The 20,590-nt window shown below is 46.4% G+C and overlaps 1 protein-coding gene across 1 annotated transcript; it reads left to right on the top strand.

Annotated features, from left to right (window-relative positions):
- The first annotated feature begins 553 nt into the window (after positions 1 to 553).
- Positions 554 to 17,251, top strand: LOC144146287 (uncharacterized). Its single transcript, XM_077678247.1, has 6 exons — positions 554 to 570; positions 5,359 to 5,432; positions 6,233 to 6,511; positions 11,170 to 11,332; positions 13,461 to 13,582; positions 17,032 to 17,251. Exons 1-5 carry the CDS (start codon positions 554 to 556, stop codon positions 13,576 to 13,578), a joined length of 651 nt encoding a protein of 216 aa, XP_077534373.1. The 3' UTR covers positions 13,579 to 13,582; positions 17,032 to 17,251.
- The last annotated feature ends 3,339 nt before the right edge of the window (positions 17,252 to 20,590 follow it).

Consider the following 20,590-nt stretch of genomic DNA (forward strand, 5'->3'; position numbering starts at 1 on the left):
TAAATCTTTTTCATCTTTTAAAACCTTCCCAAAACGCACGTACCTGTGTTCTAAACGGTGCTACAAGTGCGAAGTTGAAATCTCACGTGAAATACCTAAATTTTATGGCGCCACTTAGGAGCGAAAATACGAAGCACTGCAGAAGCGATAAACGTTTAACTGCCACCTCGAACAGAACCACTCCGGAGTACCGTCGCTTTCAACGACGAGTTGGTCAATGTTCGCCCAAGAGCAAAGCTTTAGACTATACGAGGCATGGCATACTGGGAGGCTACGTATTATTTAACAGTACAGGCGGCCCATTGACGGGCGCACATGTTTTTTATGCACTACCAGTACGGTGCACTGTAAAAACAATCCGTAATTTTACGGACAAATTACGGACCAGATGGCCGTAATAAAACAGAGCCGTGTTCCGTTTGATGCCGAACAAAGAAAACATCCGTAATTTAACGGAAGTGCGCTCCGTCCCTCAGTATACGGATGCTCTCTCCGTTACACGTCAAACGGAATGTTTTTCTGCTTTGCAAAATACGGGCGTTTCCTCTGTATGATGCGGAACAGAAACAGGTCAGTTTATTAATAACTGCAAGAAATGTATTGTCGTGTCGATCGTCGGGAATCGATCGAGAAGCGAAAACTTCGCCTCGACAACATTCGTGCCGTAATGAATGCGGCTCTGTTTCGTTAGTTTCTAAAGTGTAATAAACTTAGTGAGGACCATGAGGCCCACACCGCTCAGCACGAGCGCTGTATCGTATACGACACTCCGGCGACGTCGCTGCCCCGGACCTGAAAACTGCACATGCGTGTGTGACCGGCACACTTGTAGAAAATATAAGGTCATTTGGGTGCTGAAGCAGAGTTACGGAAGGTAATTTAGTTCTTAAGGAATCAATATCGTCCGAAGTATTTAGCCTAAAGCTTAAAACCAAAGCACAGCAAGCACTATTCATGCAGTGCGAAATCGCAGTCGCAGCCAGTCACACACATTTTTGCGAGCGCTTTCTCAAAACAGCGGAGTTGATGGCGATCAAGTATTGTGGGGGCTTCGCGGAACCTTACTGCGGAAGCGCTATTTAAGAAATCGCACTTCATCAGCCAGAAAATCTGTAAGGCAGCTGTAAGGCAGGGTGGGCATCCATGTATGCAGATTGTTCGGCGCAATGGTAGCGTTCGGTGGTGCAGTCCAATAAAATTCCCCCGCATTTCCCCGAGGGGGAGAATGTGAAAGTGCGAATGCACGGTTGTCGGCCCGCTTGCGGCGCTTGCGCTCGGCCCCCGCAGCCCACCGCCTCGCCGCCTTCTCTTCCATCTCTTCCATCGGTTTTGTAGTATCACGTGTACACCACGCAGTTATGAAGCCGCTATAACGCCGCTGAGTCGCCAACGCACGCCGCTGACGACGTAGTTTGAATGCTTTAAAGATATAAGGCGCGTTACTAACAATGATATCAGCGTCGCGTCCGTGGCTTCGTCGGCAGAGCGTCGCGCTGCGGCCGCAAAGTCCTCAGATCGAAGCCTGCTTGTAAATGGCACGGTACAACCCCCCCCCCCCCCCCCCATTCTATTTTTTTCCTGTTGCATCTCTTAGTCATAGTCATTTTCATAGTTTTGTTCGCACAGAGCGTTTGTCAACCCGGTGGTGTGCATGGCTAGACAGAAAGGTGGATGTGTTTCTTAGTCACGTTCTCTTTTGCAGTATTGCTGTACCCGTTGACAACTGCATACAGATTTCTGGTGAATGGCGCCGTAGAGTCCCCACACCTCTTTTTTTCTGTCGTATCTCTTGAAAGTAATTTCTGTGTACAATCTCTTTTATTTATTTATTTATTTACTTATTCACAGAATACTGCAGGCCCATTTAAGGGCCTCAGCAGGAGGGGCAAGAATATAATACTGCACACAGCTGTAAATCAGCAAGAACAAAAAAAAGATACATCAGATGCAAAAGATACAAAAAGATACATCATGGGTCATGGTTCAATACGATCAAGTGTTGGATCAATATGATCATGGATCAATACGATTTTGAGAGTGTTGCTGTGCTTACTGACCACCGTGTTAGCCTTGCTTCAAAATTTCGGTGCTTTTGACATCTTTTTGTTTCTCAGTCAATATTGTGTGTGTGTTAGGTTTTGATTCATGCCCTCTCCCTCTGCTTCTTCAATCTGTTACCTATATCCCCCCTACATACACACCAGCAGGCGTTTTTATGTCTGCCCAAGGGTTGAACTGGTACTCGGACTATTTGGTCGACTGTGTTCAGCCAACCATTCAATAACCCTAAATTGGACTGGGCGATCTAAACACACAGCTCTTCAACCCTGTTGTAAAGTGAACTGACAGCATTATTAGGTGACATTTAAATATGACACGTAAAAACACAGTGATTTCTACTAATAGCATCTTCGATAAACTGCACCAGTCACACCGGGGCGCACCGGTGCGCCTCTTCATCCTTGATCAACTGCGCCGGTGTGCACCATCTGTCGTCCATAAACCGGGCCACACCGTCGCGGGGCAGTTTTTGGCTGCCCCGCCACACACTGAGGGAGTCGAGGGGGCTCCGGGGTGCAATCACAAGATACATTGCAAACAATGCTGGAGAAGCGGCTTCCTCCACCGTCTGCTGCAGCGACGGTGGTGATGCCGCATCGGTGCACTTGTGTGAAGGTGGACAGAGCTGTATGTTGTTGCTGACAAGGATGACTTACGAAATCATTGGGCAATGATGGAGTAAAAGTAAAAAGTTTATTGGCATAGCTTGCGACGGGCTCCGCACGGAGGCAACAATGGCCAGAGATTGTAAATGAAGACATGAACTTCGTGTACTGCAAAGAAGGCTGCATGAATTGCCAGCCAGTTGGAGATTTGCATCCGCTTCGTTCGATTGAATTTTCATGAACAGTCACTGCGGTGCCTAGACCATCAAGCGGAAGGGTGGACAGAAACAGGCACTCGTATCATGGCTTTAACGAAGATGAGAATCAGCTTGTATGTAGCTGTTTAGTTGAAGCGGTGAAAGTGCATTGTTGCGCATGTGTGACGGATATGGGTTTAATGTACACATAATCATTGCCCTTCAATAAATATCACTTTCTAGTAGCGCTGTGTCACATTATGCTGCTGTATTGCCACTTGTGAACATTTTTATGCGTTGCTTTCTTAGCTTAAGAGATGGTGCTTGGGTAGAATTGCTCAGTTTGTCCTCGATCAACGCTCCATGCCGGGTGCACATTGTCACCTGGCACTGTGCGTTGCACCGGTTTTGGGGGCAACCCCGGTGCGTGCTTATTGAGGACGTTATATGTTGACAACCGACCAAAACTAAAAAGCACCATTTATCATTTTCAGTGAAATTGACACCCCTTGTTCCTTCAGGGAATGTTTGTAAGGATCTTACTGGAAGATGCACAAGTTGAGCACAAACAAGGGTTCATCCAGAATTTCGCTTTTGGGGGATTGTCCAAATTCTCCTCATGGGGTGATGGGGGGATTTTGAGTGGGGAGGGGGCATTGAAGAAATCCCTGTTTAAACTTTACAATGCTCCAATAGGAATTAGAGTATTTGAAAACAGCTGCTGATGGGACATGCTTAATCCATAAAAGCACATAACAAGCTGGGGCTTCAGCATTTTTTTTTTTTCAGTGAAACGTACCATGTACAGCCAAACTGTTCACTGAAGTATTTGTTTCTGTATAACAGCACGTTGCGCCGTATCCTCCAAAACAGTGCATGATCGACAGACGCTAGACGTACACATTTGTGCCCTAGCTGCCTGTCCACACTGTATTTTTCCTTTTTTAAGTAACAGTCAGACGCCCTACCAAACAACGATGTCAAGACATGCTTTGGCTCACACCAAGGCAAGCACAGTTTATTGCTGCAGCCTTGGTTGCTTTTCTTTAGCGACAAACTCAATCGGCTGTGCAGATGTATTTTAGGGCGTGTAGGCAGGGATTCTATCTTCTATTTTCACACGGGCCGCTGGGAGCGGCCTGTAATATTCTTTTCGCTCGTCGCTACCGCACACTGTACCTGTTTGCTGTACCCATCACGGTTTTCGCGTCGTTCGTCGCTTCGGTTGCTTTCTCATGTTGCGCCTTGAGCTATGCCCACGTACTCTTACTTCAGAGGTTTTCGCTGCTGTCAGCAGTCGTTTTACACAACAGGTTTGCTGTCATTAATTGTCGTATTAGCGTGATGTGGCTTGTCAGCAAGATCGGTGCGTGACAAACAAGCGTTACCAAACTAGCGGCGTATTTCACTTCATTCGTGGCTACCCTCGCTTGCATGGAAGAGATCGGGAATGATCTGAGATAGCTTTGTTGGGTCAAATAAGGGAGCTTTGGCTATATCGCTTGTAACACTAGCGTAGTTGGCCTTGTCAGCAAGATCGGTGCGAGAGAAGCAAGCGCTATAACTGCCGAAATGTCTAAACTACGGTCAAAACAAGACACAAACAATATCCATTGACACTTTGGTAATTATACTATATTCTTAGCCCACCAAAACCTCTTGCTAGGATAGTGCAGTGGTAGAATACTCGTCTAGCGTTATGATAGTCCCAAGTTCGAATTTCGGCGAAGATTTTTTTTTTTTTGTCCGTGAGGAATTTAATAGCTTTTTTTTTTACAAGGGAAAGCGCTTGTTTCCTGCTTCCAATCACGTCAACGTTGGCGATTTGTTCCGTCTCTTTCTCTAAAAAAGGAAAAGAAACCGCTGAGAATTGACCGGAATAAAGGCCGTCAAAACTATCGAAACTACTTAAACATCAATGTAAATGTGTCAGAGTTTTTCATTACTATGTACTTCTGCGTATGAAAACCTCAATTTGAAGATATAAACTTGTTATAGCTTTCAGAAACGAAAAGATTATTGCCAATATTCTCGTACTAACACGACTTTCGTCAAACTGAGAGGTGCTGCTATTGCAGCCTGGCAACTATGTCTCACATTGTGTGTGTGTTTGTGAGGATCCCGCGTTTGTGCTGTGCTGTTTGCATCAGTTTTATCTGCAGATTTCCAGCTGAAATCAAACTTATAGAAGTTTTATTGCGCGATGTCAGTCCTTCCAACCTACGCATGTGTTGAAAACATGGGCACTGGAAGAACGATAATCGCCGCCCGCCTCAGAAGACTGCGCGTCAAAAGTGGATGGCATTGCTTCCGAACAAAGTGTATTGGTGTTCGCAAAGTGAAGACGACAGTGAAGAAGGATTTTACGTAGGAAACATCGTTCCTGCTAGGGTAAGTAGGCATGTTTTATAAATCTGTACTTGTTTGGAACGGGTTCTGGTGTTTATGGGTCAGCGGTTCACTAAACCCCCATCTCATTTTCTCTTAAATCCTAGGGGACTTGCGTACTTTCTGGGCGACCTGGATTTACCTGTCCACGGTTTCCGCGGCAGTCAGCATCAAATTACGCGTAAGCTGGACCTTAACTACGACGCTCGCGCTGTAGTAGAGGGCTGCTAATTATTTGACATGATCACATCACGCGAGGTTCTTTAACACCTATGCGTTTTTGCGTTATGTGTCTACCAAAATCTGCCTTCGCGACTGCAGATCCCGTCGAAATTTCGCGTGAGCGGCACAACGCTGTGATCAGTACACATTCGTGAATGCCTGCGGTATACGATGAAGTAACGTGGACAGGAGATGCCCTGGAAGTAGTGTACATGCGAAAAAGCGGGCACTTGATTCCGTAGGAGCAGCTCGCGGGAACTGTGGGGCTCGATATCAGAGGCATCTGCATTGTTGTAAATTAGTGATGAAAGTTAAGCAAGGTGTCAACATCCTAATATCCCGAAATTGAAGACCATACAGAGACTAACAAGGAAACTGTAGGCCCGCACTCTCAACTCGATTTATATTGGAGAATCGAACTTGCAAAGACAAGCTAGGCAATGCAATAGAGGATCCTCAACAAGCACACACTAGTCCCTATTGAAAGCTATGGACCCAGATAAGCTGCTAGCATGCGTTCAATGCAAATTAGCGTAGCGGTAAGCTTTGGATATATCATGAATACCCCAATCGCATTACTGGCGTGTCTAATAAACACATCGTTAATGTGACCTAAATTTCACTTTGGATGTTGCTGGAATGTTCTTATTATTGCCTTGATGGTGAATGTCCTTAAGCGATTACAAATCCTTTTGATGTAAGCATTTGATCTTTGCGTGGCCTTCTCTTGTATTTCAACTACTGTCTGTGCACTCACAGATCGTGTACCTTCAGGTGCTGCTGCTGGCTGTCCTGGGTCGGCTGCCTGTCAGTCCAGTTCCCAAGGCTTTGCCAGGGCCTCCCCTGGCCAACCACCTGCTGGACCTAAGCTGCGGCCGGCCTTCCCTTGGTGCTCTGTATGCTTCGCCACCAGGAAAAGCCATTCCTTTGTCTGTCACCTGGCACCAAGTCACTCGGCACACCCCTTCAAACGCACGTCATTTCCTCGGCCCCAGGCACTGCTGCCATTCAGCGCACCCATCGATTATGTACTTGCAGGTTAGTTATTGCACGTTGTGCAAACTTCCATTGTCATGATGTATACCTGTTAGCAGTGTTCTAGCCTCTGGTTATTGGAAACATTTTCGTGAAGCAGTGCTGTGCATTTTAAGCATGTTATTGGTTAGTGGGGATATTCAAGAGAATCTGGAGGCGCAGGAAGAGAAACCGAACTTTGTTTTAAAGGGTTCATTCGCATGGAATCAAGCCAGGCAATCCTTTTAAAATGTTTCTATACATATGCAGCGGGTGTGGAGAGGGCCTATCCGTAATCCACATACTCATTCAATGCAAGGCACTTGACATAACACAATGCAAACACTTCCAACAACTATACACACGACATATTCCACTTCTTCTTAGGAGACAAGCCCATGTTTTCACTCAAACGTGTTTTCGAGTTTCTTACCGACGTAAAATTTTTACATCTCATTTCTTATCATGCATCTTGACAACCTGGCCCTTTACACCAGTCATCTTAATTATGTTGTGTCTTACTTTGTTTATTTTTACTGAAATGTTTTACTTTTACTTTCATGTCGCTCTCATAACACGACTTTTGTTTGGCGCTCTTTGCCCTTAGTTTGCCTTGCGCCATTAAAACCTAAACACCATCATCATCATAAAATCTTTCTATAAGGCTTGAAGAACTAACCATACAAACTGACGTGGAACTACTTTCTATTTTAGGTAAGCTTAAAATTCCACCTACTTCAGATCCTACTGGTATTATTTACAGTGTACTGAAAAGTACAATCCACACTGTAGAATTCTGATGGCGCTATTTTCAGTCTCTCGACAGGCGCTATTCTCAGTGATGGGTGGATAGCCGAGGTAGTACAAACCTTTCCATCTGGGTACCGTGCTTCACCATTAAACTACAGGCCAATTTTCCTAACAAGCACCATATGCAAGGTTGTGGAACATTTCATTCTCTCTCAAGTCACTAAGTACTTATAAAATTACATCATCATATTTGAATATCAGCATGGGGTTAAGAGTAACTCACAAGGGTTACTCTCGTAAAACGCAACTTTCTGGGATTCTTCAGGGTCTACATTCATCCATTGACGCAGGTTTACACACTCCTGCAGTTTATCTCAATTTTTCTAAGGCATTTGATCGCATTACACACCGCAGACTACTTCTCAGACTTCACCGTAATGTCCTCATTTGGATCACGGATTTGCTTCCTTGTTGAATTAAAGGGGCCCTAAACAGGGTTCCAAATGTAGCGATTTTACGTGCTGTGCGCTGAAGGAACAGCATCCCGCAAAAAATGGTTTAAAAGTGTTAAGTATTAGCTAAGTTATTGTTCAATAAAAAGGGTTGGCAATAAGGCCTGGAGCTTTCACCCTGTCCTCGCACCTCTTAATCGGTGTGAATACTATGACATCACTGACATGCACAAGACCACTTAGAGACCTTACAGTTTCGAGGTACACACAGCCATTGACTCTGCTTGTCACGCTTTTCTTTTTTAGCAGGCGACGTGTATGCTCTGCCCACTGCTGGCTGCGCTGAGCTGAGTGGGGCAGTAAGCAGGCGGGCCGCTCGCACTGCCGTGGTTGCGTCGGTAAGTCAGTTGTAGAATGGGGGAAATGAGTGTTTGACAGCCAGATAGGGGGGTCCCAAACACAACATGTTCGCTGGTGACTGTAATTGAAGATTTCCACCTACGATTGGCGGTTCGCTAGCATTTCTTGCAGCTGGCGCTGTTGCAGCGAGCAGGTCCCTCTAACTTGCGCAGAAAAGGCTTAGCATCGCCGCAGTTATTCAGTCACCACTTTACGAAGCTGAGCTGATGACGATTACCAGCGCAATCTTTCACTGCACTATTTCCCCCTTTCATGCATTTGTAAACTGATTTCCAGCAATAGTCCCCCTCTGGCGGGCAGGGACAAGTTTTAACTGCTGCGGTTCATGCCATATCGCGTATACACTGCACAGCGGGGTCCTTGTCGACCGTGCAGGCAGATGCTTGCCACGCTCACACTTGTAGCGGCGATTCCACCTGCAGAGACTCTCCGTGTTTTTCGGTGTTATTCATACTTTGCAAACAATGCACTATATCCACAAACTCAGCTAAGCTCGTGTAACGGATGGCGATGATCGACATTTGTTTTTCCAAAGATAGCTGTGCTGTAGTGGCGTTCGACGGAACCGCCGAACCATGCACCCGCATTTCCACCGCAGCTGGGAACGCTGATTAACTGCAGATTTTAGGAAACCCGCCAAAAGCAACGCTGTAGTGTTCAGCACCGGCTTTGCCATGAAGGTTGCGTCAGAGTCGCAAAGTTACATCAGAGTGTGTGAGAATGGCGACAAGGATTGACAGGTAAACAAGGAAAGAAGCGAAGACCTTTCTTGCACTTTTGTGCAGCATTCGCTTTACGCAGAGGTATTATATTTGGTATACGTTGTCGTGAACATGTTGTCTAGCAATTTTGTATTTGAAACCACTACCTTTGGAAGCCTATTTAATGCCCCTTCAAGTTAACGTCTGCTAATACCTCTACTTATTTTGCCCCCATTAATTTGGTGTCGTCCAAGGCAGTGTGCTTGGTCCTCTACGTTTTAAAGGCCAACTGCACTCAAATTTCACCTCGGCCAAATTTGTTTTTAATGCGTAGTAAGTACCCCCAAATAAGCGGAGGCACAAGTGGTAGCCCCGTGAAACGCCTCGTTAATCAGTCAGAAGCGTTTAAAAAGGCTCCGCCGCAGACCACTCTGCACCTGCCGGCGGATCGCGTAAACAGCCATGACGCGCCTGTGACGTTCCAGCCGACGGTGGCTTTTTCCTCTGGCCAGCCACGCAGCGGGAGAACCGGTCGAGCTCTGCTGCCCCGTGCGCGCGTAGAGCTTGCGCGCAGACACTCTCCCGAACTGGTGACCGTCCGGCCGCTCGCTGGACGGCTGCAACGTCACTGCAATGGCCGCGTTCTCCTCGGTTTCGGTTTCAAAATCACCGATTTTTGCTGGCCGCTTGCGGCGTCCACGTGCGTATTTCAGCTGTTGTATTTTGCATGTTGCTTTCTTTTTAAGCAGACTATACGGAAATAGGGTTTTCAAGAAGTCGAAATTTTGAGTGCAGTTGGCCTTTAAATCTATTTTTATCATCTACCATGTTGCATATCTTCCCGTGCACATCTCGTCGCAGACGGTGTTGCAGTTTATCACACAATATCTTTCGACAACCACCATCAATGCTTTCAAACTGATTAAAGCACTTCTCTGGGCTAGTTGTTCATATCACGCTTGGGTTAGATTAATGCGCTGCTTAGGCTTACGATACAAGGATGGAGACAAAGAAACACACAACGCAAATGGGTAAGTGCAAACAAGCAACTATTTGTTCTTTGGAACGCCTCCAACAGCTTTACAGAAAAGAGAAGAAACAAACACTAAAAAAAGGGTGGGGGGGGGGGGGGGGAGAGAGATTTAAGGCGAGAAATGAAACAACGAATCTTAAAAAGCTGACTCTCATGCCAATGGGTTTCACAAGAAGTTCCATTTCTAGTTCCGTTTACACGTTGACGCGGAAATCTTAGTTCTGATTGCCGAGTTTTTTTATGTTATCTGAACACGAAACCAACCAACTTACAGGCTACTGTTCCGTTGAAGCGGCAAGTCCGTTTAAGCGATTTCCATTTATCGAGATTATACTGTATATCAAGGAGCTCTGGGTGCAGCTTTTTGCTTTACTGGAAGCTGCACTAACATGTAAACGTCTGGTTGCAGAATTCAAGATAGTGGCTCAGCTTTTAAATTTTATGTCAGTACTCTTATAATAGTGGCGAAGGATAGGGCAGATTGCATTAAATGGTTGGCATTAAGGGTTGTACAACCTGGGCACCGCCGTAATATTGCCATATATATGAACGTGTTTCATCTTTACAACAAACAAGTGAGAGCCAGTACTTTGTGCGTCTTTGCGAAGTCTTTGTCAACTTTTCACGTTGTCATCATATTTATGTGTCTACCAATTTGCCCAATGGCATGTTTTTTTTTTTTTTTCAACACCACTTTAAGCAGTGGTGACCATTCAGACATGGACACCGCTTAGTTGACACGGGTATTGTAAACCTCATTGCTAGGGTAGTGGTTGTTTGAAGGTGGCATATATCTGGATGCCACCCGTCAGCCACTAGCAGTCAGCAAAGCAGTGGGTGCCATCGTCCTCCTTAGTCTACTTGCAGGCTCCTAGCTATTGCAGTTATAGGTAATGCAAGCTATAAGAGGCATAATAACAGCTTGGTTTAATATGAACTGCACAATAACAGGTTTTTCAATGTACTTGTTTCCATGAAATGTTGTAGTGCTCCTCAATTTTGTGGGTTTTGGCATTCTAGGTCGACTTCGTATAGTGAAGTGTCAAGTGCACTACAAAAACCCTCTGCCCCATAGTAGCATTAAATGGCTTATGCCGGTTGCGACCCTTATTAGTGAGACTTTGCCAAGTTTAGTATTTTATTGTAGGAAATAAGGGACCTCTGAAGATATCTTATTTTTGGCATAAACCACTGCTTCACTGAATATTATAGCAATATTGCGGACAATGGCTTTAGTGAATCTTGCAAATATTTCTCGAACATCAAATAACCAAACTAATACTGTTTTACATTTGTGCTCATAAATATCCTGATGAACTATTGCAGGAGGCATCTTTAAGAAGAAATGCTTCGTAGTGTGTGAGCAGATAGAGCTGTTCGGAGAAGGTATGGACTTCACGGAAGCGATGTGCGTGGAATTTCTTCTCTACTATGTATTCAACATGGTGTACCCAGGAAGCGTAGCCACAACACTGGAATTCATTCAGAGGTGAGTTTGATCATGCTTAACCTACTCTTTAGACAGGTGTCCTCATTCCAGGATGCCTTTAGCTCGGGCTGCATCGACACCCCTTCCAATTAAGCGTACCTGATCTTCGAGGGGTGAGCTGGCCAAGGCTCTCTCCCGAAGCTTTGTGGAAAGGTGGGTGGCGGAGTCTAGGGTAGAGTTGGTGCCACCACCCACTAAGTGTTCAAGCAAACGCCGCCTGTATAATCATTGATTCATTGCATAACGCGTGAGCGAAAAATGGCCAAACAGCCACTCTCCTGCTGCTCTCTCCTACCCTTTCCCACTCCGTAGCCTTCCTGCGTGCTTTCATGTCCGTCGGCCAGCGCCGCTACTCGGAAACTGTGCAAAATAGTTGGCTGTTTGTTTAGCGTTCCTCAGGCAGCGCTCCTACGCTTTGTTGTTTTTCACCATGACTGTCTGTCTTGGTCTGTTGCTGATAAAACCGCGCCACGGGCGCAAAATCACTTGTACTGCCGCAGGCTGGTGCCGGCTTTGCGCGCTTACCTACGTGGATCACCGGCCCCGAAATTTTCTGAGTGGGGCATCCCCGCTCTCTCCCCTCTGCATTTTGGCGTTGTTTTGTCACCGCTGTTCGCACTCCGCATCAGTACGCAGTTTTAAAATTGAGGACTGTACTGTAGAAGTGCCCAGACAGTGTGACCGGGCCCTCAGCTGCTTATCGTTTTGTTTTCTATAACCTTCTGAAATTTACAAGCATGTGATATTCTTGGAAAGTAATGGTAAAAGTGAGTGCCTGAATAAAAAATGTGTATGCAATTTTTCTTGCCTACATCCTCCTGAGAGAAAAATATCAGTAAAATATTGGCTGTACCCTCGGAAAATATCGTTTTTCTGCTCGCTATTTGTCCACCCAAAAATTAATATGTTCTTACACTACTTCAGTTCCGCCTTTGTCAGTTATCTTTGGAAAAATACAGCAAGTATGAAGCGAGCGACGCGTTGAACGAGATCCCCAGTGCGGCCCAGAATTAGCGCCATATCGCAGCTAACATGTGAGCGAAATGGCTTTTGAAACCCAACATGCAAGCTGACAGACACACGTCGTAGAAGTGGGGGCAGTGTTCGCGACTCGCGAGCAGTGACATAAAACGGGATGTCCGCCAGCGCGTGCCACATAGTGGATTAGTGCCTGAACTAAGCGTCCCTACCCTGCCCATTGAAAAGCACGCGACGCGTTAGGCAATGTTTATACAGGCGGCGTTGGTTCAAGGGTCAGAGGCTCACCCAGAAGCAGCAAAGTGGAGACAGTTGTGTGCAGTCAGACCGGAGCAGTCTGGTCAGGGTGTTGGAAGGTGTTAAAAGGGCCATGAAGACAAAATACGAGTTTGTTTTATTTGAGGGAGTTTTATAGTACCCCTGGCACTTGTCCAGCAGCAAACAAGGATTTGTTCACTGAGAAATTAAACAATTTAAGCCAACATTTTGATTCTCCCGCTGAATTGTGTTTTGGGACGTCAGCGAATGAAGGGCACAAATAAATTGTAATAAAGAGCGGTACGTTTGTAGTGAGGTGGGTGGCCTGCGTGGGGCTGAGACATAATCTGGTTTGTATACTGAGGTCATAGCTGTCGAGAAGGACAAGGTTTACTTTTCTGCTCAAAGAACAAGGCGCATTTAAAAGCATTAGTATGAAATACGCATGCAGCTCAACTCAACTCCTCAACAGCTATGAACTCGGTATACAAACCAGATTTATGTCTCAGCCCCACGCAGCCACCCACCTCACTACAAACGTACCCCTCTATTATAAAAATTGATTTGTGAAATAATGCTGCAAGCATTATTTCACTTGTCAAATATTTGTGGTTAAAAGGGGTATGCGCCTGTATAGCATGTGCTACAAGGTGATGGTTTTGTGTTTGCTCTTTACTAGAATGGGGAGTATGACCAATCCACGAAAAGCAGATTGGGCATGCTACTTTTGTTTAAACCATGACGCTTTCAAAAGCGTATTTGTAATGTTAGCTCTTAAATGCTACAGGCACAGAAGGACACGACCTGCCCATTTTTTTTTTTTGCATTCAGAATCATTGCAATTCATAGGAATAGGGCTGAAATAAAAATTGTTCACTTGTTTATCTTACAGACAACTTTTCAACATAAATCCTCTGAGCGGCACCAAATGTGACGGAAAGCGCAAGTCACGAACCAGCGTGAATGTAAAGGTTATGAAGCTAGCGCAGGCCCTCCGAATGATCCTCTGAAGTGGTAAGTAGAAAACCTGCACATTAGGTCATTTTGGGACACTCATTTGTAGTGCTGCCTGGGCACCATGCTTAAAGGGACAGACAACTGATTTGTGTCGCGTATATGTTGTCTAGCTCATATGAAAGCCAGCGTTTTATATTGCCCAGTAACCACAAGCAATTTCTAAACAAATTGGGGGAAATACTTTTAATTTGGCAGCAAACTTCCTGAAATGGGAAGGGTGGCGGTTCGTAGTGTCGAAACTTGACACTACAATATGATATGTGTCCCTGTCACGTGACCTGCAAACCTAGCAGCTACTGTAACTGCTGAAACGTTTATTGAAGTATTGAAAACCTTTCAATACAAGTATTTGTACAAGGTTAAATTGTATATGTATTTCTAAACATGCCGCCCATCGTCACTGGGGTGCTCTCAGTGTGGCTTGAACCACCATGCCCAGAATCAACGGAAGCGTTCAGTAAACAGACCTAGTGAAGGAGCTTTGACGATTCTGCCTGAGTCAGGGGCGTTCGTTCTGCCAAAATATTTGATTTCAGTTTCCAAATAGGGCAATGGCAGCTTTAAAAAAAAAAAATGTTGCGCCCAGGGAGAATCGAACTTCCCACCCTTACAATGTGAAGCCAAATTCTACCTATCGTCTATCCCAACAGATGGCGCATTCGTGCAAAAGAGACCGTTGCATTAAAAACAGACATAAAGGAACAGGAAAGCCTGCGATTCAAACTTTTTTAGCTGGGGACAAGTTTTTAAATAGCGTTTTTCATCTCGCATACAGACAAAAGTATGTTGCCGAGCTACCCTATGTCGTGGTTGCCAGAATTATTTTTGGGAGGGACACATACGGCTCGTAGATCTAAAAATTTCGATTTAAGAAGTTCTGCGCCGTTATTAGCACAACCGTTTCTCGTCAAGGTGCTCTAAGTGATGCCCTTTCATTTGGGATAGAGAATATATACTCGACAAAAATCGGTTGTCTGTCCCTTTAAGCTGTGTATCCCGTCTGAGCCACATCTGCAGATATGTTCTCAGCATGCCCCACAAGCAATACAAGGAGTTTTGCTCATTTCAAATTTTTTGTAGCGCAAAGATTCTCTAGAAAATGTTCAAGCAGTGTCCGATAGCAGGAGGGGCTATTATTGCGCGCTAGTAATAATGGTTCATCTATCTGAAGTGAAATTTAATGCAAAAAGTCAGGTGGCTAAACATACCAACGTTACTCAAATTACGATCGTTGTGAACGTGCACCTTGGGGATTGAAATGTTTCGCACCAGCCTCCTGCACGGAGCCTCACGGTACCGACGGAGGCCTGGTCCGGCTGCACCCATGGCCACTACGCCAAACCGACACCTCTCTATTCAACAGCTGGTGGGGTGCGACGTCGGTCACCTCGCTTTGTGAAACTTTTGCCGTGGCTCTACACTTGTGCAGAGAGCCGAGTCTGAGATTACGAAAATTCTCCCGCATTTCCCCGAGGGGGAGAATGTGAAAGTGCGAATGCACGGTTGTCGGCCCGCTTGCGGCGCTTGCGCTCGGCCCCCGCAGCCCACCGCCTCGCCGCCTTCTCTTCCATCTCTTCCATCGGGTTTGTAGTATCACGTGTACACCACGCAGTTATCAAGCCGCTATAACGCCTCTGAGTCGCCAACGCACGCCGCTGACGACGTAGTTTGAATGCGTTAAAGATATAAGGCGCGTCACTAACACTGATATCAGCGCCGTGTCCGTGGCTTGGTCGGTAGAGCGTCGCGCTGCGGCCGCAAAGTCCTCGGATCGAAACCTGGCGCCGGATGCTGTTTCTTTTTTAAATATGGAGGAGCACTGCGGACGCCGACGCCGCCGCCGCCGCCGACGCCGGCGGTGGATGGTTTGGGGTCGCTTATAAAGTGCATTCGCACTTAAAAATAATAATTTCAGCATTCCCACGATAATAAAAATGCCTTACGCTTGCTTAGTTTTTCAATTCGATATTTTCAACGGAACTCCAGGCTATCTATGCATAGAATTTAAAAATGGTTTGTAAAAAGGTAGTGCAGTTCGTACCTTGTGATACTCTATTACAAAAAAACTTTGTTGAAAGGTGGTTTCAGTTTTATGTACGTTCAGAACCGATTGGAAAGTGCACTGCTCCCCCCCCCCCTAATTTCCCAAAAATTTGATTTTTTTTTTCGGCTCCTAAGGTGACATAATAAATGTTGTGCTTCTGGTCCAAATCAAGGTTCTTCTGCTGCAAAATTGAGATTTCGCTGCTTCAAAAACTGCTCCCAAATGTGATTCAGTTGTCTCACCCCTGGGAATTGATTAATGCATTATGGGGTTTAACTGACGAGGGTATGTTTAACCTCTGTGTGCACCACTTTGCGCCACTGTTCTTCAACCTAACCGGAGTCATGTTTTTCGGTAGCATCCTTGTTCTTGATGGAAAAGCAGGCCATCTGCTTGGACAGGCCCGTACTTATGGCGATGTCGGCCTGCTTTTTGCCATGTTCGACAGCGTTAATAATGCGTAGTTATTCCAACAGTGAAAGGGACTACCCTGCCGCTGGTTGCACGAAAAAAGTCCTCCGACACTGGCTTGGCCTGGCTGCACCCACGACCCATTCTATGCCGGCATTGTTGTTAGACAGTTCTATGCCGACATTGTTGCTAGACAGTTTTTTCACTGAAATAAACTAACAAAAGGCATATTGGGGCTGGCACCTTGAAAGTCTGCTATTTTTTGCCCAAAAATGTAGTCTGTTGTAACCGACAGTGTGCTATGTAGCCTGGTCCATTATGAGCGAAGTGAACTCCACTTAAAATGCATGGGCACCAAACAAACTCAAATGGTCTGTTGTAACTGGAAGTTCGTTGTTGCCGGATCCACTGTAACGAGTGTAGACTATCCAGGTCAGTTGAATCATTAGGCGCCACTCATGGTTGCTGTGTCAACTACAAAGGATGGCACACTGCAGTGTGTTTCCACGCCACCCCAGCCTTCAAAGTGTTGATGTTCGAATGTTGATCTTGACCTTCAAAAGGTTGATCTTGACCTTGACCTTCATGGTTAGTATTGACTATGTTCACACACACGTTCAACAGATAAATGCGCTGGTAGCCCACAAAATTAGGCCCTGTGGACTTGTCAGTCATTTGTCATAGGCAGATTCAGCAGTTGACAAGGAGATTGGTGTGAGGGAGAACTTGTAGAACCTGTCTTTGGAATGAGCTTTTTTCTTAAGTTTGTGTAAATTGGCAGCACTAACTTCGGACATGGCCTACACATTCTAGATTTAAATGCGATGTGCTAATTACACCTTTACAACTGCGAAAAAATTAGTGGACTTCGTACGTGTTAGGCTCTGAGAAATAGTGCTGCATACCTTCGCACATATTTTTGAATTCCCAGGTGTTCACGACTCAAATAAGTGATGCCTGGGGCTTTAATATCTTGTTTTCTTCTTTTTAGGCTGCCATGAGCAACTTTGGAAAGACTCCAACAACATGACAGCTAACCTTGAGCAAGTTTGGAAAGACTCCAACAACATGACAGCTAAAACTCTCTATTAATGCTCCTGCCTTCGCAACACCTAAGAAGTGCTTGGTGTTCTTGGATTTCTTACACAGCAGAATCTTGACATTGCATAGATATTGTAAATTTCACCCAAAATAAACATTTCGACAACTACCAGCTGTATTCATTATTGCATATGCCAAGAACTACATATTGAAAAAATAAAACTCATTGCCAATCTATCAATATTACGGAGAGATTAGTTTTGCACTACGGAATGCCAGTAATATTACGGTCTAGCCATAGTGGGCAGCACGGTGGGTCTGTTACATTACGGAGTGGAGGTTGTATCAATTACGGGGAGGCAGGTTTTCTGAAACGGAGTGTTTGTTTTATTACGGTCGTGCTGTACCACCAAATACGGCGGGTCCATTATATTACGGAGTGACGGTTCTATCAATTACGGGGAGGCAGGTTTCCTGAAACGGAGTGCTTGTTTTATTACGGTCTTGCTGTACTACCAAATACGGTGGGCCCATTATATTACGGAGTCAAGGTTCTGTCAATTACGGAAAGACGTGCTTTTTAAAACGGAGTGTGTTTTGTTACGGCCTTTCCGTACTACGGAATGTCCGTTCTTAAAATTCTTTCCGTTGTCTAAATAACGGAATTGTGTCCGGCAACATTTTACCAGCAGCTTTCTCCGTAAAATTGGCCATTTTTTTTTACAGTGTGGGTCACGTCGGGAAAGGCCGGCATTGTTCTATAAAGGTAAGGAGAGGGGGCCAAATAGCGGCAAAAAGGGGGAGAGAAGTGGAGCACGAGTGATACCGGGACGAGTGACGCCGTACACCAACCGCCAATCAACCGCGCGCCAGGATGGGTGACGTGAAACTTAGTCTGCACCCAGGGCCTCTCTGCCATTAACTCGGATTTGCGACAACCAAGAAACTACAACCACGATTGATCGCGCGCGATCAGAAGCGTCGTGTTGCCGCTTGTTGACGTTAATGCGTAATGTAAAGTGGAGTGTGCTGCGGGTGCAGGGACGAGTGGGGACCAAAATGGTTTACGGGATACCGAGAGTCTCGAACAACGAAAGGAGCGAGAGGCAGCCAATGCCAGCGCCAAGCGGACAAAGCTGGCTATGAGACAGAAGGAAAAAATAGCTGGTAATCTGCGTACTTCGCTGAAAATGTCCTCGGAAGACGATAGTCTTCTGCTGTTCCTGCCCCGTAAGTGTCTCTTCTCTCCCCCTCCCATCTCTTATGTTCTTCCCCTCCCGTTCCGCTACGCCCACGATAAACGCGCACGCACGCACACGCACGCGCACGCGCACGCGCACGCGCACGCGCACGCACACGCACACGCACACGCACACGCACGCACACACACACGCACGCACGCACACACACACACACGCACGCACGCACGCACGCACACGCACACACACACTCACGCACGCACACGCACACGCGCACGCGCACGCACGCACGCACGCACACGCACAGAGAGAGAGAGAGAGAGAGAGAGAGAGAGAGAGAGAGAGAGAGAGAGAGAGAGAGAGAGAAACTTTATTTGCTCAGTTCCTGAGACACCATGGTTGGGCCCTCTAGTCTGGGGCTTCCGTTGGCCGGCGAGTGATTCTCTCTGCCCGGTCCGTGAGCCATTTCTGGCTAGCTGGATGCGGGCTGATCAGGGTGGCCTCCCATTGTGCCGTGGATCTGTTGTTCGGTGGTACGCCCTTCATGTCGGCGATTCTGTGTGCAGTACCGCATCATGTTGAGTAATTATCCCGTGTGATCGCAGTGCGGGAATTGCGGTGTTGAGGAATGAGAAACCGGAAATGTCCTCGTGCCGACCCTCTGTTCAAGCAGTATCTCCCTGTATAGGCCTCCTGCGCTGGAGTTTTGGCGACATGCAGCGCCCCTAGCGGCCGACGCCTCTGGGTAGTACAAAAGCAAACGACCCTCGCCGCCCTCCATGTGTTTTCAATTACAAGCCAGAGTGAAAATTGGTTGTGGTGCTTTGTGGCATGTTTAAATGAGTGCATACTGTATGAAATAGCCCTTAAAGTAGCTGCAGAGGCTAAGCAAAATAATATCCGCTAAAAGAAGCCAATTTATCGGTTTTTTTTTTTTTTTTGAGCGAGCTGTCGCGGTGGTTGCGGCGTGGGACAGTATCGCCAGGTCGGGTGGTTTAACTGTTTGACGACAGTTACAGTTTTTTCTTCTTGCGTGCGGTCGACAAAGGAAAGTTCACGAGTAGCATAAACACGGAACGCTGCTCATCTTACATCCTGAAGTAACTGCAAAAGATTGCTTCATCGGGAGCATGCAAGCAAACGCAAGAATTGCGCAGCCGACTCAGCTGACACTGCTGGCCTGGCACCGCCTTTGAAACGAGTGGAAATTTTGTTTCGTATTTTCGCAAACTAAATGATTCTTGCGTAACGTTTTACGCCGCACGATTTACGAACGGCACAGTACATGTATACTAGCGAGTAGGTGGGGCAATAGCACCAATTAAATAAAGAAATTAAGCGCTATTAAAGGACGCAAAACACGCACCAAATCACACACCGCTGCCTGCAGAGATGTCTACTTCTATAACATCACATAACACAGCCGCATACACGGCGCGGGGCCCCGAATATTTATATACGATCATCACTGACTGTGTTGGTGTTAACTACTGCAGGGGTCGTCGAATCTGAACGCCGACACGCCAGACAGCGAGACAAGAACAGAGAATTGGCGTCCTCCAGTTGAATTGCTCCCCCCTCCCCTCCCCCCCCCCCCCCCCCCCATCTTCACACTTCGCCAGATTATTGTAAAATATTATAAATTCGCTGAATTTTTTCCCTTCGCATTCAAAGCCCCCCTCCTCCCCCCCCCCCCCCCCCCCTCCCGATTTGACGTCAAGCCCTCCGCCTTGTCGGCTGCATGGAACTCGGCCGTTGCTGACCCTCATTCTAGGCTATTCAGTGCGAACTGGGAATGTATGCCGCAAGAGCGTAATGAAGTAAAGTGAGAGCAAACAAGGAAAGCGAGCGGCCTCTTGGTTCGCCCGACCACCTTGTTTTACGGCCACTAATTTCGGAATCGCAAAACAGATTTCACGCTTCTGACGGTCGCGGCATTTTCTCAATGAGACACGCAACAAAACGGCAAGCTAACGCTGCACCATGTATTCGTAACGGCGACGCAAACGAGCACTATTTAATGAAAGTGCACGCATAGTGTGCAGGTACGCAAAAGAGCGGCGCACCGCAGCAGGCGAGCCTGCGGTCCGCCGGACTCGCTGGCTTTTTAAAGCGCGATCATCGCCGATTGCGTCACTCTTCTTTTTTGATCGGCTGTTTTTGAGAAGTCTTTGTCACCTACAGTATCAGTTTAAACTAGAAATTTCACTTAAAATTTCACTTCGTACGACAATCGATCCGTGAACCTGCGAGTAGCAGACGCCGCCATGGTCCCGGCACTTTCGTCGGCGCTGTAAACGTGTTTAGCGC

This window comes from Haemaphysalis longicornis, unplaced genomic scaffold (assembly GCF_048455015.1).
Source record: "Haemaphysalis longicornis isolate Haplotype H1 unplaced genomic scaffold, Haemaphysalis longicornis Haplotype H1 scaffold_7, whole genome shotgun sequence".
In the NCBI taxonomy this organism is placed as follows: Eukaryota; Metazoa; Arthropoda; class Arachnida; order Ixodida; family Ixodidae; genus Haemaphysalis; species Haemaphysalis longicornis.